At 39.7% G+C, this 21,111-nt stretch overlaps 1 protein-coding gene and 1 long non-coding RNA gene across 3 annotated transcripts in view; one reads left to right on the top strand and one right to left on the bottom strand.

The window, feature by feature from the left end:
• Nucleotides 1-21,111, top strand: part of LOC136844912 (uncharacterized) — a 511,857-nt gene that overhangs the window by 203,305 nt on the left and 287,441 nt on the right. For both annotated transcript variants that reach the window (XR_010855007.1, XR_010855006.1), the window contains exon 3: nucleotides 5,112-5,164. This is a non-coding gene — a long non-coding RNA (uncharacterized lncRNA). The remainder of the gene's footprint in view (nucleotides 1-5,111; nucleotides 5,165-21,111) is intronic.
• The window catches only part of LOC136844911 (long-chain-fatty-acid--CoA ligase ACSBG2-like), a 227,558-nt gene that overhangs the window by 89,817 nt on the left and 116,630 nt on the right, over nucleotides 1-21,111 (bottom strand). The window contains exons 11-12 of the mRNA XM_067114238.1: nucleotides 4,462-4,568; nucleotides 3,556-3,704 (exon numbers count right to left, since the gene is read on the bottom strand). Of these exons, the coding sequence (XP_066970339.1) occupies nucleotides 3,556-3,704; nucleotides 4,462-4,568 (256 nt within the window). The remainder of the gene's footprint in view (nucleotides 1-3,555; nucleotides 3,705-4,461; nucleotides 4,569-21,111) is intronic.

The following is a 21,111-nucleotide window of genomic DNA, read 5'->3' as shown; positions in this document are numbered from 1 at the left end:
AGCTTGTCAGAGCGAAGGGTTTTTCAATATAAATATTGGAATATATGACAGCGCGAAAAAAAATTTCATATATAATTGTATACAAAATGTGCTGTGAGCAAAACGGTTAAAGCTAATGAGTTATTTTTCTTTCGTTGTATTGTACACTAAATTGAGATGATTTTGGTATACAACAAATTGTAAAACTATCAAAGCAACATAGAGAAAATATTATCACAAAATGATGCATGAATTCGTAACGCGCGGACCTAAAAAAGTTTTTTTTCAAAAATTCACCATATATCGAAATATTGTGCTAGAGACTTCTCGTTTGTTGCAAAATGAAGGTAAATGATTGAACATTACTATAATGCAAGAGGTTTAGCTTACAATTGCAGTTTTCGACCATTTCGATCGAGTTAAAATTGACCGAAGGTCGAATTTTTTCTATTTATCGTGATTTATATGAGAATATTTCAAAACTGATAAAAGCTACAACCATGAGTTATTTTTTGTTGTATTCTACATGAAATTGCGCACATTTTCATGTATAAAACTTTATGTAACGGCTAATAGAGAATGGTGCAAAAATTACGACAAAGTGACTAAAGAAATTCTGAGATTTTCAGCAGAGTTAGCGCGTGCGTACGTAAGGAAAAAGTTTTTTTTTTAAATTCACCATAAATTGAAATATTGTGCTAGAGACTTCCCGTTTGTTGCAAAATGAAGGCATATGATTGAATATTACTAGAATGTAAGAGTTTTAGCTTACAATTGCATTTTTCGACCATTTCAGTCGAGTCAAAGTTGACCGAAGGTTGAAATTTTGGCACTTATTGTGATTTATATGAAAATATTTCAAAACTGATGAAAGCTACAACCATGAGTTATTTTTTGTTGTATTCTAAATGAAATTGCGCACATTTTCATATATAAAACTTTATGTAACGGCTAATAGAAAACTGTGCAAAAATTACGACAAAGTGACTAAAGAATTTCTGAGATTTTCAGCAGAGTTAGCGCGCGCGGACGTAAGGAAAAAGTTTTTTTCAAAAATTCACCATAAATCGAAATATTGTGCTAGAGCCTTCTCATTTGTTGCAAAATGAAGGTAAATGATTGAATATTTCTAGAATGTAATAGTTTTAGCTTACAATTGCATTTTTCGACCATTTCGGTCGAGTCAAAGTTGACCGAAGGTTGAAATTTTGGCACTTATCGTGATTTATATGAAAATATTTCAAAATTGATGAAAGCTACAACCATGAGTTATTTTTTGTTGTATTCTACATGAAACTGCGCACATTTTCATATGTAAATCTTTATGTAACGGCTAATAGAAAACGGTGCAAAAATTACGAGAAAGTGACTAAAGAATTTCTGAGATTTTCAGCAGAGTTAGCGAGGACGTAAGGAAAAAGTTTTTTTTTTCAAAAATTCACCATAAATCGAAATATTGTGATAGAGACTTCTCGTTTGTTGCAAAATGAAGGCAAATGATTGAATATTACTAGAATGTAAGAGTTTTAGCTTACAATTGCAATTTTCGACCATTTCGGTCGAGTCAAAGTTGACCGAAGGTTGAAATTTTGGCACTTATCATGATTTATATGAAAATATGTCAAAATTGATAAAAGCTACAACCATGAGTTATTTTTTGTTGTATTCTACATGAAATTGCACACATTTTCATATGTAAATCTTTAGGTATTGGTTAACAGAAAAAGGTACAAAAATTACGAGAAAGTGACTAAAGAATTTCTGAGATTTTCAGCAGAATTAGCTGATACTTTCTTTTGGGAGAAGAAAGAAATTCGCGCATGCGCAGCTGGGTCACGCTTGTAAACAAACCAACAGCGTGATCCATGAAATCCCAGCATCCCTCAAGGTGCGTGATTTAAAATTTTTCGCAAACGAGGCCTATAAGTATTTTTCCGCGAATATTTAAAAAAACTTTTTGTAGTGGACATACTTTACATCCACTCAGCACCCGACAGACAACTTTTGTCGACGTAAAATACGTCCAGTCGGCATTAAAGGGGTAAGTAGAGACACCCCACGTCTCAACCGCCAGGCCACTACGGGTTAAGATGAGCACCAACCAGAGGCAGTATTCATCTACAGTAGCTCTCTTACCAAGTAAGGAAATAACAAACATTGCATCCAATGCTGGCAATTTTTCTATTTCGAAGTCATTACCATGCTTTAAATTTTTGGAGTAGAATACTGTATGTCCAGGTATCCCACCTCCATTCAATGTGGGATTCAGGTATGTAATTACTTGGTAAGTTACTTATATGAAAATGAAATTTTCATAATAAAATTAAGTTTCATATATGCTTACCAAGTAATTACAGAATCAGAGCCCACCCTCCTCCCCTCTTATGGGCATAAACAAATTGAGTATAACTGCTAGGTTGTTTTCCGTGTTCCCCAGTAGTGGATGGGGCTGTCACCTAGATAAAAACAGAAGAGGCACTACCACTAAATTTAAAAAAAGTTGCTGCATGCGTTAGAAACATTTGCTATGTAATTACTTGGTAAGTATACATGAAACTTAATTTTATTTTGAAAATGTCATTTTACTGTTTTACTGTCCTTCCTTTTCAGAAAATGTATTCATTGTCAGTGAAGCCAGTAGTTTACACTGCTATAACAAGAGAAGTGAACTAAAAAATAAACAGAACATATTTCAAATTTGGTACTGGCAGATTTCCCTTCACATTTGGAAATCATATACTGTACTGGGAAAGTAGCTGTGGAAGAACTATAAATGCTGTAAAATTTTTTGAAATCTTAAGGTATAATCCATTACTACTTAAAATTCTAGCACGAGGGCTGTTTGTTGAGCAAATATTTGGACCAAGGGCCTTTTGAGAACCAAAATGAAAACAATCCTAGCAAGTTCTGAATCTAATTCTTACCTATGTCAACTGACCCTTTTCCTGTAAAAAAAATATCCTGCTTTGGGACTGAAAGTTCCACTTGGAGGCTACCAACATCAAGTGGATAGTGGAACACAGTTACTTTGCTAAGCAGAATATAGTTAATGTTTTGTTATTATTAATAATGCTGGTAATATGACTGTAAAACCACATGATATCATGTTCAGAGATGTTTTTGTTGTGGGAAACTAATATTCCTTCACAGTAATATGTAAAGTGGTTTGTGTAATCACTAACCAAAATTGGAACATCAGTGGTAAAAATAATGATGGGGATATAGGCAGCAGTTTCTGTGCTAATTACTGTTCAGCATTCACATGATTGATTTTTTGAAAAAAAAAATGTAAACATTCATATAATTCCCGTAAAGTTGTCTTCATAATTTTCAGCATCTGAATTAGAATAGGCAAATAATAGTCTAAGAGGGGTACGAGATGCACAAACAAGAAATTACCTTTTCCTTCATGTTAACTGCCTACATAGCAAAACATTTGTCTGAGGTTAGCAAAAAAAATTTTAAAAACTTTCAGATGAAGCTGCTTTAAAATGATAAAAAGTAAACAACAAAAAGAATGCTTAGTTGACAACTACCTTCCAAAAGCAACATAGAGAAGTACAGTATCACCATTACCTTTCCTACACTCCCAGCCTTGTAAAGTCCAGGCTTGATGGAGCACATGGAGCCCATGCTTAAGTTCTCTGACATTCCATAAGCTTCACATATTGGTATATCAATGCTCATGAAGTAATTGAGTATATCTTTGGATAAAGGTGCACTTCCTGTAATAGGATGTACAGCATTTTTATTACTGAAAACTATTTTAGAATCTACATTTTTGACATTCTACTTTCCTGAAATTTAACCAGGATAATTATAAAGCTAGCTGTTTTGGGTTTAAGAGGTATCGAAATTCTTTGATAGGGCATTCCAAAGGATTATCTTGAGGAAAAATTTTTCTAAGCTGTGATAATTAGTTTACAAAGTGCATAAGAAGTCTTTCAGCTTCCTTGGGTATAGGACTGTTTTTCTTTTGAACGCTTTGGATTATTTATCTCTTCTAATGTATAATAACAGTGTCAAAATTACATTAATAAAGCAGGATAAAATAAAAAAAACTTCACATTTAACTGGAAACAAAACATCGTGCAGTATTTAACTAAGATGAATAACAATGCATGTGGATATGCTCAGCCCATGCAGTTCCAAAGCACATTGCATACTGTATACTTGAGTGAAAACTGGGCATGTGAACTGATCACAGTACTATTTGAATATTAGTACAGTATGCATTTGGTTGAAAAACAGCATTGATAAGATTCTGGGGTTAAATTAACAGGAAGTTACTTCCAATCTCTCTCTCTCTCTCTCTCTCTCTCTCTCTCTCTCTCTCTCTCTCTCTCTCTCTCTCTCTCTCTCTGAACTACAGGTATTGCATTTCATTTAAAATACCACATAATACAGCAGTGAAACAAGCATCAATACTCTACACCACTCTTCAGTGCATATATACAAAAACATACCTGCACAAAAACATACCTGTAATAAAAATATTGGCTCGATTAAGACCAATAGCAGCTCTGACTTTATTCAATATGGCTGTCTTGGCAATGGCATGACACATACTCTCATTTAATGACAAAGATCTGAAAAAAATATTGAACTTGTACATCATCATGGAGACAAAAACTGCAAAATAACCTCTCTTGCTATGGAACTGAGATTTGTATTAGGTGAATGACATGTTTTTTTAGAGTAAGTTAATGAGATGTACTGTAGTAGTTTGGAGGTAACTTTCAATACAATACGATGCTGAATAATTTCTAATACCTAGTAAAAGGCATGTAAGGTATACAGTAGTCTTTCCATTTTAAGTGCAATCACTGTACAGTAGTGTAACCAGCCCCCTTTGTCAAGATATGTAGACAGTCACAGGGTTAGCTAAAAGGTTATTTTCTTAAGTGTTAAAATGGAAGGTCAAATGAAAAAGTAAGTAAATAGGACAGACAAGTAGGAAGACAGCAAAACAAACAGATGAACATTAGATGACAGAGTAATGCAGCTGAGAACACTTTGGACTGACTACAGTGGTTAAAGCATACTACTAAGGAAAAATAGTAATATCAAGCATTACTCTAACATTATCTTTAATAGTTTTAAATAACATATATCATCCCTTCACGTTGCAGAGCATAGGGGTCATGCCTGGTTGGACTTCATCACCAAGAACAGTCTACTTCTGGTAAGTGTACACTTTTCTTTATTACCCTATTATAGAATATTGAATTATGTATATGATATGAGCCTCCTGTTGCAAAAATTACTTGTTTTTATGTAAGTAACTTACCAAATAATTACATAGCTATAGTTTATACTTTGCGCGGCAGCTCAAAATTCAAAAGTCGCGGTAGCACTCTTTTTTTTTTTTGGGTGTAGGTGTACTGCCCCACCCACTTTCGGGGAAGAATAGGTACAACGTAGCTAAAGAACTCAATTAATTTCTGCCAGCTAATGACTGAACACCAGTTAGCAGCTCTTGATTCGTTTTCGCTGGATGGCCGGAGATCGTCTTTTGGTGAAGTACTCCTTGCTTTTGGCTTTTGAGTAAGAGAGAGCAGGGAAGAGCCTCCTTTAGTTGCCCTCCGTCTAGATTGTCACAGAGGAGATATTTATCTTATGCAACTGGAGAGGCCATCCCTGGGTGCTTCTGCCACCTCCCAGGGAGCCTTCTCCAGATTGATTGACTCATTCAGAAGGTCGGCGTTTAATTCAGCCAAGATTCTTTTCTCAACATCGGAATTGGACGTTTAATCAAGCACCTTTTTAAAGTTTTTGAAGTGCTCAGCTTCTTGGGCTGGGCAGTAGGAGCACTTGCCCACAAGTTTAAAGATTTTCCACATGTTCCGGAAGGCTACTCTTTGGACTTTTTAGGGGTCATCTCCTGCCTTGATAAAGGTATAAGAGACAGTTCTTTGGAATTATCCTTGCTTTTTGCCATGGGTATTCCTAAGAAAAGGGAGCTTTGGTGTTCCTACACCATGAAGGGAGTCACCCTTTCGCTGAAATCCGCACTCCTCTTTTCCCTGCTTGATCAGAAACACCTGTTCCCTCAAGCAATGGTTGTGCAGATTGCCTCTAATCTGCCAAAAAAGTCTACCCAGGACCTCCTCACTCAATTGGCAAGACGCCCTAGAGAGACTCCAGCCTTTAGTTCAAGGACAGCTTCTCCAGTTCAACCTCATCCCTTTTGTGGTAGGGGCAGGCAAAGAGGCCTCTCTAGATCTCGTGCAGGCACCCAATTCACCCCTCGGGCAATCTAGAAGTCCTCCAGTAAGCCACCTGCACGTAAATAAGGATCTCATCCTCCGCACTCTTGTGGGAGCAAGACTCCTCTACTTTTGGAAGCATTGGGAAGCGAGAGGAGCAGAATGCTGGATTGTGAACATTTTGAGGGAAGGTTATTTGATCCCTTTCCTATGAAAGCCTCCTTTAACCAACAAACCTGTCATATTGACAGCTTATTCTGTAGGCCCCGAGAGGTTTTCTGCCCTCTCCCAAGAAATATTAGCACTCCTCGAGAAAGAAGCACACGAATTGGTCGAGGACACCTCACCAGGGTTCTACAATCGCCTGTTTGTAGTCCCCAAAGCCTCAGGGGGCTGGAGGCCAGTTCTGGACATAAGTGCCTGAATTTATGTCCAGAAAACAAGATTCAAAATGGAAATGAGCCAGTCAGTTCTGGCATCCATTCGCCGAGAAGATGGATGATTTCGATAGACATGAAAGGTGCCTACTTCTATGTCCCAGTTCATCAGGACTCGAAGTTTTTAAGTTCGTTTGTTAGAACAAAGTGTAGGAATTCAGAGCCCTTTGCTTCGGCCTGTCCATGGCTCCACAGGTTTTCACGCGGATTGTAGCTCCCATAGTGAAATGGTTACACCTGATGGGGGTCAACATTTCGCTGTATCTCGACAATTGGCTCATTCGCTCCCAATTGAAAGACAGATGTGTGTAGGACCTTCACAAGACCCTTCTCACCCAGGAATTGGGCCAACTAATAAACTTTCAGAAGTCGCAACAGACTCCTTCTTAGGAGATAGCTTATTTGGAGATGAGGATAAACTCACTGATTTTTGGGGTTTTTCCCTCCCCCCAAAGGATATACTCGTGCCTTCAGAAGGTAGACAAATTCCTCTCCTTTCAACCCTGTTCTGCGAAACAGCTGGATGAGCCTGTTGGGGACCCTATCGTCCATGGAACAGTTCATATCCCTGGGAGGGCTACACATGAGGAACTTGCAATTCTTTCTGAAAATTAGTTGGAACAGAAAGAAATACCCAGACACTTTTGTTTTTCCAATAACACAGGAATTAAAGCAGGATCTGCTTTGGTGGAGATCAAGAGAGAAGCTCTCGCAAGGGAAGTCACTCCTTCCTCTGAGCCCTGACCTAGTGTTTTATTAAGACACATCAGACCTAGTTGGGGAGTTCTCCTGGGAGACAAGGAAGTATCTGGCCTTTGGACTCCAAATCAAAAGATGTGGCATATAAACGTAAAGGAATTGACAGCAATTCACTGGGGATTGCAAGCATTTGCAACAGAGGTGTCGAGAAAGACAGTGACTGTCCACTCCGACAATACCACAGCACTGTCCTATGTCAAGAAATGGGGGAACTCATTCATTTACCCTTTGCCAAGCAGCAAGAGTCCTTTTAATTTGGGCAGATTGAAATCAGACCCAGATCCTCACCAGGTTCATTCAAGGGGAGTTCAATGTATTAGTGGACAAACTGAGCCGCCAAAAGCAAGTCTCCCCATGGAATGGACCCTAGATTCCCTAGTGTGCCTAGAGTTAAGGAAAGTGTGGGGAAGGCCAGTTGTAGGTCTGTTCGTGACCGCAAAGAACCATCATCTTCCTCTAAATTGTTCGCCACCCCCAGATCCACAAGCATGGGTGACGGATGCAACGCTCATAGATTGGTCGGACAAAGACCTTTATGCCTTCCCCCCATTCAAGATGGTGAGGGAAGTCATAAACAAGTTCCAGAATCACTGAAATGTAATGATGACACTAGTAGCACCATTCTGGCCAGCACAGGAATGGTTCCTGGACTTGCTGGAACTTCTGATGGACTTTCCAAGGCTATTGCCTCAAAAGCACAATTTACTCAGACAGCCACATTGCAGGTGGTTCCATCAGAGACTGTCCACATTCAGACTGTCAGCAAATTGGTACGACCGAAAGGATTTTCAAAGGCAGTTGCAGACGCTATTGCTCGTTGCAGGCGACAATCCTCAAGCAAAGTTTATCAAGCCAAGTGGACAGTCTTCTGCAACTGGTGCAAAGGACGCAACATACAGTATCTTCTAAGACGACTGTAGCAGAGATTGGTGATTTCCTGCTCTACTTACAATCTTCCAGAGGTCTGTCTTCCTCAACAATTAAGGGCTACAGAGCAATGTTGAGCTCAGTTTTTAGACATAGAGGAATAGAGCTCTCTTCTAATAAAGATCTGTCTGATCTCATCAAGTTTGATATGACTAAGCACAAAAAAGAAAGACTGGTAGCCTGGAATCTGGACGTGGTCCTGAACCTCTTTGGTCAATCTCTTTGAGGGACCTCACAAGGAAGACTTTGTTCCTAGTAGCGTTAGACACTGCCAAGCGCATTAGTGAGCTACATGCTGTAGACAAGAGAACTGTATTCTCACAGGGTAACGCGATTTGCTCTTTTACCCTAGGTTTCTTAGCAAAAAATGAGAACCCCTCCAGTCCCTGGCCTTGCTCATTTGTTATAACGAATCTGTTTAACATTCTAGGTCCTGAGGACGTAGAAAGGACTCTTTGCCCTGTAAGGGCATTAAAATATTATTTGCTGAGAATGGATAAGATCCATGGTGTTTCGAGTAACCTTTGGTGCTCAGTAAAGAACCCTTCTCGCCCTCTCTCTAAAAATGCTCTGGCATTTTTTGAGAGATCTGATATTAGAGGCTCATTCACAGATTAAGGAGGATGTGTTACCTTTAGTGAAGGTAAAAGTGCATGATGTGAGGACGGTAGCCATATCCCTGGCTTTCAGACATAATTTGTCTATTTCCACTATTATCCAAACATTTTGGAAATGCAAATTGGTGTTTGCATCGTATTACCTGGGGGAAATTGAAACTGTTTATGAAAATTACAGTACCTTGGGTCCAATATTGGTTGCTGGTATGGTGTTGGGAGAAGGAGTGTAGGAAGTCTTCCTTCAATCCTTTTATTTTTTTGCCTTGACTAACAGTGTCGAGTTGTAGGGGAGCCAGAGTACCCACCAGTTTGTCTTTTTGTGGTTGGTTAGTGGTTTTTAATTGTTGGCATTAGGCAACCGCATTGTTTGTTCTCTGGTTTTATCATCTGGTAGTGTGCCCAGGGCAGGGGAAATATTGTTAATTCTTTTTATGCAATCGGATACTCCTTCACAGCAAAGAATCCCACTGATGTAGCAGGCAACCCCTGGCTATACCACCACGCCTCTACAGGTTGAGATGAGCGCCATCCAGAGGCAATACTTTCCCGTAGCAGCTCTCTCAGCAGGTAAGGAATCAACAAGCATTTTACCAATGCTAGCAATATTTCTGTTTCCTTTACTTTACAGTTATTAAAGGATTGGAGTAGATAATCCATGCATCCAGCCTCCTGCAATGTGGGATTCAGCTATGTAATTACTTGGTAAGTTACTTATATAAAAATGACATTTTTATAATAAAATAGTTTTTATATATACCAATTAATCACATGATCAAAGCCCTTCCTCACCCCCCTTGCATGGATAGGAAGGCATAACATATTGATCTCATTTGCGGAGCTGGTGCCTCTCTTACCCCGAAAGTGGGCGGGGTCAGTCTCCTAGCTAAAACAAAAGTAGCGCTACCATGAATTTCAGAATTCTAGCTGCTGACGAGTAGAAACTTATAGCTATGTAATTACTTGTTAAGTATACATAAAACTTTATTTTATTATAAAAATGTCATTTTTCATAATAAAATTAAGTTTCATATATACTTACCAAGTAATTACAAAATCAGAGCCCGCCCTCCCCCTCTTATGGACATAAGGGCACAAACAAATTGGCTCTACCTGCCGGTTGTTTCCCGTGTTCTGGATATCTCAGAAAGTAAAAACAAAAAAGCAACTCAAGCGCTGACTGCAAATTTTCAAAAAGGCATCCCAAGCTAGAAACGTTACCTATGTAATTTTGGTAAGTATATATATATATTATATTCATATATCATGGAGAGATATATATATATATATATATATATATATAATATATACCCATATCCTCCAGCCAGTGTAAAAATTGTAACGCCGTTTTAAAAAATGATGAAATGCTTGCACTAAAGTTTCAACTATGAAATGGCTTATAAAAAGTGCCAAACTTTCTATGAATCATACCTCATTTTAATGAAATTTATTTATACTATTCATTAAAGGAAAAATCATTATAATGTTTTGTCAGAGAGACAACCACAAAAGTGAGAGAGAGTAGAGATTGTAAAGTGTTAATGAACACTGAAAATGTTTTCATACGGCAATTAAAAATTTATATTTTTCTGAAACAACCTAAAAATATTTATCCTAATCTATCTAAAATTATTATTATCCATATCTGAGTAAAATTTTACATAAAATATTATAAAACAAAGAAGAATAGAATTTGCACCTCCACTGGTTGGTGCTGCCCCTTTTTATGACATGTCAATGATGTCAAGAGAATTGACAGGGCGAAATCCTTTGTTTTGCAAAGATTCAGAGACAGTAAAAGGGGACAAAAAGTGTGGGAAAATGGAATTAGTGCTGATATTTTTGCTCTTCATACATTAACGTTAATATTTGAAAATTGTAAACCATTTATTTATTGAACTGAGGTGTTAATGTATATTGGTAATATATGTTTTAGATTTTGTGGATTTTAATTTAGCATTTTATTGAAATTTTTTGTTTACATTATATATTATAAATTAGTATATAATTTTTTCATCATAAAAAATATATTTAGTCTTGAAAATAAATGAAAATATATAGTTGTGAATATTATATATATGAAAAATATATATATATTAGTGAATTTTATTATATATTTATATATATATATATATCATATAAAAATATATATATATAATATATATATATATATATATATATATTTATATATATACTATATAGTCAATATATATATATATATTTAATATGGTATATATATATAATATCAGCTGCAGTAATATATAATCCACCACATCATATATGATATATATATATGTTGTAGAAAGATGTTTGTGTCCAATTATAAACTAATTATATATAAGAATATATGAATCCATAGATATCTTGTATCCATATCATACAATGGGAACCCTCCATAATATATATAGATATAGTTATATATATACCTATATATATATTATATATATATATATAAAGACTATATGATGTTTGCATTGGAACCATATATCTATATATATAACTGGTTTATAATATTACATATATTGTATATATAATATTTATCTTGTATCATATATGAAATTACAACATATAAAGCTATATATATATATAAACCCCTTATTGTCACAAATATATTTAATATGGACCAAAGTGCATCTGTCCTTGTAACTATATATGAAGATTGAAAATATATATATATTATGTACATGTATATTATCTATATATATATAATATTTATTTCTGAGTTATTATATCAGCCAGTGAAATTGGTTCCAATTATATACATTTCTAGGTTTAAGACTGCTATATATACCAGAGAAAAAAGCTATGTAGGATGCTGGAGTTATACCTCCAGTTAACATCTCATACAGATGTCGGTATATACCAGGGGTGAGCTATTACGCTTCCACAGGCCTTCGTCAATAGAATTCTCAATTCTCAAAGACCCAAATTGGATGAGCCTATTTACAAACTTGTAACTCGTAATACTCACCCGACCGCCAAGTAGGCGTCATCACGAGACTGACACAAAATTCCAGTTTTAGCAGCGATTGTGTTTACATTAAGAGTTCTGTTCTGTGTGCGATCGTATTATTTTTTTTGGCAGCTCATCATATCTTCCACCGAGATTTTATCACCATCTAAGTTGAGTACTAATTCTGGTTGGATTGCTGGTCTTAGAGGCAATTTAATTTGTTTTTATCTTCGTTTTAAGTGTTTTGCAGCGCTGCCCCACATGCAGCGTATGCTCCATGTTTGCCTCTTACATTTTGATCTTCAATCTCAACATTTTTGATATTATTTTGTGTGTTTTTCTCCTTGTTTTTGTTGACTCCATATAATTTGGAGTTTGTGTGGGGAAAATGTATTTTACTTTGCATCGAGTGCTGGTTGGGGACGAGATAGTGTTTTTGCCTATCCATTATCATTTAGGCCGTGGGTCTCCCATTTTCTGACAATAGAATTTGGGTCCCTCTTATCAGTTCTCTTCCCCTCCAGTCTTTAATATGTTCTCCTTGGTGCGAAGTTTTTATTTTTGATGTTAGCTGTTTTCTACAAGGCAGGATGACATTTATATTTTTAGATTAAGTTTCGCATTCGTTTTGGCGTTCTGGCGGCCATCTTGGGATACACACGATATCCTTATACCCGATGCTTCGGCCTGTCTTGGCCTGTCTTTTCGCCAATTCGTTTATGCTTTTATATATGTGTTTTATATGTTGTCCTCTTTCGAATGTTTTTATTGAATTGTTATCTTAGATATAGTTTTAGCCTTAGGCTAGACGTGCTGTTCTCTTACATGGTGTTAGGCTACCTTTATCTCCGTTCAGCCATTAGGCTAGGGAGGTTAGGTTTTGCCTGGTTTAAAAGTGCCTGTAGCGTGAGGAATCCTCACTTTCCTCCCTCCCTGCTTGTTCTAGTCTTTTGTGGCTGGCTGAGCTAGGACCTTGGTCCTTCTCCCCATTACATTGGCATACCCCACTGGCCCCCTGTCTAGTCCAAAGCTTGGGTGTTGGAGTGTATGAAAATATTTCCCAAGTATGGAAGTTCAGGGATCATATGATTAGTGTTCACCTGTATTGCATTTCAGTAGAAAGTAGCCGCTCATCGTTTTCATTATTCCCCCTTGGGTTCTCAGCGTCTGGAGAGTGCTGCCCGGTCGACCAAAAATTATTCAGTCACTTTTATAAATTATAATATATGTATACTATCCGTTTTTTTCATTCAGGTTGTCGAATTATTGTACTGAGATGATAAATTAGCTTTTTATTTCTAACAAAATCCTGTTTTTCGTTGTTTATTACTAGAATGATTTTAACAATTGCGTTTGTTATATATTTCTTTCTGATTCATGGGGACTGCCCTTCTTGAACATGATTCTGATTTGTAAATAAACAATTCATTCATACGGCCCCTAGGCTGGAATATTTAAGCTTAGCATTTTAAAAACATCGTTCTTTTTTGCTTTGCAATGAATGTCAAGGAAAATTATCAAATTTCAGAGAAATTTAAGTCTTATTCATTCAAACCATATGAAAATAGGGACATCTTCCTGACTAGTAAGGACAGATGAAAACAACAAAGAACCTGGGTGCTCAGGAATTCTCCATCAATCGTATCGGCAAATTTTTACTCTGCCTTTTCATGTTGGAGATATCATGTTACCCAGAAGGTACAAGATTTGGGTCTACCTTTTAGATGTATGAATCGGTAGATTGGACAGACAAATTGAGACTTTTCGATTATAAAATCTTTATAGCTCTTCCTTTCAGGAGGGATTTTTAAACAAAAGATAAACCTGTAATTTATATTTAGTCAACTTCAACCTAATAAAAATTTCATAAATAAAATAAAATAATTATTTGTAATCCAAAGCTCTTTATTAAAGCCTATTTGACATTAAATTGACTTAGCAACCCATCAATAAATTAGCATATAGGGTTCCTCCCAAACCATATAGAGCAGAGAAGTGGTTAGAAGAGGTGGCATTAATTCAAACTATTCAGTGTAAATGATTCTACAATGTACATAGTATCATGGTATGGACAGGGCCTGGGTTGGTTTGTGTGTCCATCTGTTAATACCTTCTTATTATCCTAATTTTCCAGGGTTTTACAAATCATCAACCTAAGTTCTCAAACCTCAATTGTCAGGCCCAAGTGGAAACACAGAAAAATTTGATCCTTCAAAACCTTCTAAATCTCCAGAAGGCTATTCTGTCATCTCCGGTTACCATTATCATAATTTGCTCCCTATACTTCAAAGATTATAATACAGTCTTTGCCTGACTTTGATTTACTGACTAAATGCTGCTGATGAGAAAATAAACTTTTCTAAAATGGTAATTCTTCAAAACAAGTCTATGCAATGTGTATAAAACTAAAGCCCAAGAAAGTCGGAAAAATAAAAATCAAACGCCCCAATTCTGGAAAGCCTTCCAGTTAAATTGAATAAAGGGAACTCAGTAAAATATTTATTGAAAAATACTGAATAGTTAAGAAAATTTAGGCACCCATAAATATTGAACTTATTCTTAGAAATAGTTCAAAATATTCATTTAATAATAACGGAAGACTATCTGTTGTCTGCAAGTCCAACAAGAACAAATTTCCCAAAGGACTAGGCTCACTTACTCTGTTAATACGCTCTCACTATTTAAATTGGAAACATAAACTCACTCCTTTGTAAAGGGTCTTTCACAATGAAAAATACTAAAAGATGCCATTCTGACTTTCCTTCACTACTAAAAGAGAATTGAAAGAGAAAGTTTTCAAGTCTGTGATAGAAACAGAATCCAGAAAAATGGAGCATTCTGAAGGTTAAAGACTTAAGATAGTAGCGTTTAAAACTTTTGGTGATTTAAACCTAGTATATTTCTTAAGTTCATCAAAATTCATATAATGAAAAAGTTAGTGGAAGTGCTTTTGAACACTAACATCATGGACCTGCAGTACTGATTCCGGATTTGCTTAATGAAATAAAGAATTTGCTGTCTGATGGCAAAGTGAATAGAGCCCCCATTTCCCTAACATTTATGGACCAAAAGTTCTATTAGAGGTCCTATCTATTAAGCCCTTAAAAAGTTATTGACTGGGCAAAGAGATAAATCTTTGAAGAGGACAATCTTCCAAGGAGAACACCTATTCTAAGTCTTAGTTCTTTGCTAAAAAGGGATTTTGACAAAGGAAAAATCTATTTCTGGGGAAGACCTGTGTTCCTGGTGAAATATCCATTCAGCACATATTTTAGGTAAATTCATTGCTAAATATACCAGAGAAAAGCTAAATGCAATGCTGGGTTACTAGTCAGTGCGTAGCTCCATAAAATGGAGTCATGTATAAGAAAGGGTGAGTTTGTCACTATCACAGGCCTCCGCCCTGTAGACATTCCCAATCTCAAATCTCCCAGAGCAGGAGCCGTTACAACGCCCCGCACCGAGTCGACTATCAACAAACCAGCCGCCATTTTCCATTTTCCATTTTTTGTCTCAAAATTTTTGGCACTTGTTTCATGTCTTCCTCACAGGATATGTCTTCACTTAAGTTGAGTACCATCTCCCTTTTTTTTTTAGGCGGCTGAGGCTCTTATTTACCTCCTAATTCAATAATTAGGGGATAGATATAATGCCGTCTCGGCTGCCTTGCTCCCAGACCTCATGTAACCTTCAGTCTTGGTGGGTCTTGGTGGGGCTTCATTCCCCCTTTTTATATATGATTTTTTGTGTTTTATATAATTTCATAATTTTATTATCAAAGTTATTATTTTTTTTATTACCCCTTCCCTGGGAGGCGCGGATCCTCTTGTCTCTTAGGCTACTGAGTTTCCCCCTCTTGCCTTTAAAAGCATTATTCAGTCTTTTTAATTTTTTTGGACCCTCTCCTCCTCCAGCTCTGGGTATATTCACTGAGATGGTATGGTTATGCCTTATAGTTTCATTATCTCATTTAGTACGCATGGATGACATAGATATTTTTGGATTATTTTGTTTGTTTTTGATCGTAAGGGTCCCATTTTACCATCCGCGCCTTATATCGCGTTGGGTTTGGATCACCCTTCTACATGTGTCCTTTATTATTTAAATTATTTTTCTTTGATGTACGTTATGTTATTTTATGGTTAATTTTTAGTACCTTAGTCTGATAGATTTGATGTTTTCCTCCTGGGCTACCCTCCTTGCTAAAAGAGGAAGGTTAGCCTAGGAAGTTAGGCTACTTAGGCTCTTTGAATCCCTTCCCTTTTGGATGGGGAGGTTAGGTGTTAGGAGGGTCTCATGTTCTGCGGGCTTCCCGATGATTTCGTCTGGTTTGGATGGGTGTTTTGGCCTATGTTTTCCCCTCTCCCCTATTTTGGCCTTCCGATTGGACTTTGAGTAGAAATAAAGTTAGGCTAGAATAGCAAGAGTATTCTTATTAAGTAGCCTAACCCTGTCGAATGAAATGTCGGGACAGCATCCCAGCATCGTGAGTTTCCCCCTCTCCTACCACCCTACCCCCCCCTCCCTCCTCCATTCCACCCTTGGTTGTTTTCATATACATCGTAAGCATGCCCATGGTTGGGTGCTCTGAGCCCTTCCCACCCACCCCACCCCCGTTTCCTTAGTAGCCTAACATTCTTACCCCTTCCTTTGCATTGAGTGGTTCTCCCTAGTTCTCCCTTCCAGGGACAATCTCTGTTGATCGGCTGTGGAGAACTTGTCTGGTCTCTGGGGTTTCCCCACCCTGGCCACCATTATTGATTACCATTTCCTTGTGTCTTTTATGATTTGGAGGTTTCATGTGCATTCTCCCCTTATGGTAGTCGTTCTTTCATGATCGGCACCTCAGGGGGTGGGCGGTTTCGGCGTCCGGGGGTGCTCTCCCACTCTCTGGCCGCCACTGGAAGTGTCCCCTCCATTTGCCTATCCCCCCCCTTCCCAGCATCAGGTGACAAGTTCTCCCAGCCAGGTTTATCTTTTCACCGTCACCCGTCTATTTCAGCCAGTTAGTGTTTTCCACCTGACTGGACTCTGTCTTCCATGTCTATCCGTTGGTAGTTATTATCGTCCTTGTTTGTTCCCTGTTCTATTCATAGATAACATACTCCTGGGTATCTATCTTGACTTTGGCCAGATCTTTCTTCGGTCTCGGCCTGTTGTCGGGTGTTCTTCCCTCTTGTTTTTTTAACCACTCCAGTTGGTATGGTGAGTGGTCGGACGGCGCTCACTTTCTCCCCTTCTCATAAGTGTGGTGTAACTCCGTTCTCCAGCGCCAAGCGGAATTTTTATTTATATAGACTCTAAGGTTAAATCAGTGACTGGACGTGGTCTGGGGCAAAGTTAATTTACTAATTAGTTTATGGCGAATGTTCTCACGTGGACCTTCTATGTATTTTAAAAACATTCGTCGGTCCCTTTTTTTAGCATGTATAAGATAGTTATACCCCGTTATTACCGGGATTCCCCGCGGGGTCTTACCGGACTACAGCATGCTCCGTCAGTCTTTTTATCTTAAGACTCTACTCCGGCACCCTACTCGGCGTGTTACCATCTTCCGTCCACTTACAGATGGTGCGTTGTCAGAAGCAGGGTTGCTCAGCCGGTCCTGCATCAATCTTGTGGGCACGAGGTGTGCAGGTCCCACTCCGGCTGCGCGGTTCATGTCGGAGACCTGATCGTCTGGCACCCTGACGGATGTGAGAGTTTGCTACGCTCTTTACGGACGAGTGTCCGATGAATCGGTAAGCTACATGTTTCGGATCATTGTTCTTTCTTGAGTTTGCGTCTTTTGTTGATATTTTTTGACAGTGGGTGATTTTTTAGTTAACAATCTCCTTCTTTCAGATTGACCGCAGCTCCCGCAACTCTTGATGCTGACCCTCAAGACCTGGGTCAGCGGCTTTGGGAGGAACGTGGGTCGGGAAGCCCTACGTCCTTTCCCAGGAGATATGTAAGCATCCTCTACCCCCTGGCGCCTGGGTCTCAGCCACCGGTCCCAAAGGAAGTAGCCGCCCCCTTGATCGCTGGGATCCGGGAGATGACGGAACCCTCCCAGGAAGAAGTGGCCATTTGCGGGAGAGTTAGCGGAGGAGGTTGCTGCAATAAACATCAACCTGAGCCAATGGCGTCCACCCAGGTTGAAGCAGGTGGTAAGTGAGAAGTGAGGCAGGTTCTTCCGATCATCTCTTTAGTTCTCCTTCTTCTTCTCTTCTTCCTTCCAGGGTTTGGGAAATCCTCTTACCTTATGGACAGGGTCAATCTCTCTGTCCCTAAGGTTAAAACACAGAAAAAGAAAGACCTTAGCAAAACCTTCAAACCCCAGAGGGTTCGCTCGGGGCTCATCTCCGGTTCCACGGGCTCCTATCCCCCGTGCCGTTAGCAAGGCTCCCCCTCTGGTAAGGGATCAGGTCCAAACAAAGTAAGTCGAGTCCCCTTGTCCTTTGATTTGATGCTGAAGCTTTGTTGAGCTTCTCGACTGGGAGAAGTTGACAAGAGAGTTGATGATAAACTGTCAGAACTCTCCTCCCAATTGTCTACTTCTAATGCCTCTGTGTTATCCCTGACTGAGAAGGTGAAACCCAGGAGAAAGTCTTGATCTCTGGGTTTATCCAGTCCGAGCAACGCTCAGTCCCATGTTGTTCCGGATGCCTCCAGTCTTCCTCCCTTCGATAAGGGAACCCCTGGCGCCTGGCTCTTCATGCTCCTGCAGCATGAATGACACCCTTGACCATCGAGGGTTTGGGCACCTGCAGATTGGAAGAACTAGAGTTCTTCCCTCCTGGTCTGCTGCCCCCTTCCCAGGTTTATGCCAGGCTTACTGAGGAAGCCTAGATAAGATCTGATAAGGTCCCAAAGGAGACTGTTATCTTCCCGAGGATCAGGCACAGTCCACCCTGTTGCACACGCTCACTAGTGGCAGGCGGAGAACACTAAGCTTACCCTTTTCAAGGGTCTTTCATGATGTTCTCAGTGGGGAGACTATCCCCACCTCCTGCACTACTAAAAAGGTGAGTTGCTCACCAGTCAGGCAGGTTTGGAGGGCAAGCCCTTCCACAACTCCGGGAGACAGATCCCACCTCTGGTCTTCCCTGGAGACTCAGAGTTTTGGAAGGAGCTCCGGCCACTTTTACAGTGGGAAGCTTGATCCTGATTGTGCTTCTTCTCTCTTCAGTGAGCATCTTCCCGAAGATCCCTGATTTGCTCCTGAACAGAAGCTAACACCAGGTGCAGACTAAGCAGGTCCTTAAATTCACTGACTCTGGCTGAGGCAACTCGGTTGTCTATCAATGAGGACGCCCTTATTCCAGGTCCTGACTAAATCCCTACTAGCTTCCTTCCAGTCAGACCTTTATGACTTCATTGTAGCCAGACAAAACTGCCGAGAAACACATCTTTTCGGCAGACCACCTATCAGACATGAGCCCAATAGGCTCATGAAGAGCTCCATCTGGGAGCTAATCTCTTCCCCAGGAAGAGGTCAATGCTGTCCTGGCTGAAGCGACCAGGGCTAACCAGAGTCTTTCTCCCGTTGGGGTCTTCCACAAGCGGAAGTTTAACGAGACCGCTGGACCTCATCCCAAACCTGGGAAGAGGTTCAAGGTTCCAGGGCTTTCAAGAGACCTCCTGCCCAGACTGTGCTTCAGGCTGTTCCGGGTTTCTCAGCTGGTCAGCCTTCAACATCTAGAGCTCAGCCTCAACAGCAGTTTGTTTGGTTCAACCAGTCATCATCTTCCGCCGCCTTACATGTGTTGGCGTCCCCAGCTTTCAATGCCTCATTTGAAAGCCAGGGGACATTTCAGGCAATCAACAAAATGCCAGGGAAGCAGAGCCAGAGGCTGCCTTCAGAGGTAGAGCACCATCCAGGCCTCCTTCCGAGGGAGGGGAGGCAGAGGTACCAGAGGAGGCAGACCATCTCCCCTAATCAGTGAGATTCCTCAGGTAGGTGGGAGGTTGTATCATCTTCAGGGACCAATGGACCTTCAGTCCATGGGCCCACAGCATAGTCTCCAAAGGCCTGGGTTGGAGTTGGTGCAGGGCCTCCCTCCCCAGTCAGGTTCCATCAGTCACCATCCAAAGACCTAAAGGACTTTGCAGAAGATCTACTACAAAAGAGGGCAATAAAGAAAGTCAGACACTTGAAATTTCAGGGCAGACTGTTCAGTGTTCCAAAGAAAGGACTCCAGTCAACAAAGAGTAATCCTAGACTTGTCTCGTCTAAATCATTCATTCAATGCGACAAATTTCACATGCTTACAATCTCGCAGGTTCGGACCCTACTACCCTGTGGGGCCGTAACCACCTCTATAGATCTTTCAGACGCTTATTATCACGTCCCGATTGCGAGAAGGTTCTCTCCTTATCTGGGGTTCAGACTGGGAAAGCAAGCATACTCGTTCAGAGTCATGCCATTCGGTCTCAACATAGCCCCAGAATTTTCACCAAACTGGCAGAGACAGTAGTTCAACAACTACGGTCTCAAGGGATCATGTTGGCTGCATACCTGGACGATTGGATCATTTGGGCACCCAGCGCCAGCAAATGCCGGAAAGCAACAACAATATAGTTATAAGTTTTTTGGAATCTCTAGGTTTCCAAATAAACAGAAAGAAATCCCGCCTAGTCCCGGAGAGCTCAATTTCAGTGGTTGGGAATCCAGTGGGACCTCAGTTCTCACAAACTATCTCTTCCACTAGCCAAACGGAAAGAAATAGCCAAAGCAACCAGACAGTTCCTCATGAACAAGAAAGCTTCCCGGTGTACCCAAGAAAGAGTCTGGGGCTCTCTTCAGTTTGCTTCAATAACAGATCTTGCTGTTGAAAACCAAACTGAAAGACATAAACAGGGTATGGTGGAGGCGAGCCAACATCAGGTTCAGAGACAAAGGTGTCTCTGATTCCCCAGATCTTGAGGAAGAGACTCCGGCCCTGGACAACAGTCAAGAGCTTATCAAATCAGTGCCTCTCCAGTTTCCCCCTCCGGCATTAGTGATTCACACCGATGCTTCTCTGAGTGGGTGGGAGGATACTCCCAACACAAAAAAGTGCAGGAACATGGTCCACTATGTTCCGCCAGTTCCATATCAATGTTCTCGAAGCCATGGCAGTTTTCTAACGCTTAAAGAAGCTGCCCCCAACAGACTAATCCATATCAGACTGGTCTTGGACAATGCAGTTAGTGGTGCATTGTATAAACAGAGGAGGTTCCAAGTCAGGTCGGATCAGTCAAGTAATGAT

This window comes from Macrobrachium rosenbergii, chromosome 13, assembly GCF_040412425.1.
Source record: "Macrobrachium rosenbergii isolate ZJJX-2024 chromosome 13, ASM4041242v1, whole genome shotgun sequence".
Classification (NCBI taxonomy): domain Eukaryota; kingdom Metazoa; phylum Arthropoda; class Malacostraca; order Decapoda; family Palaemonidae; genus Macrobrachium; species Macrobrachium rosenbergii.
This window is presented reverse-complemented; position numbering and strand designations above follow the sequence as displayed.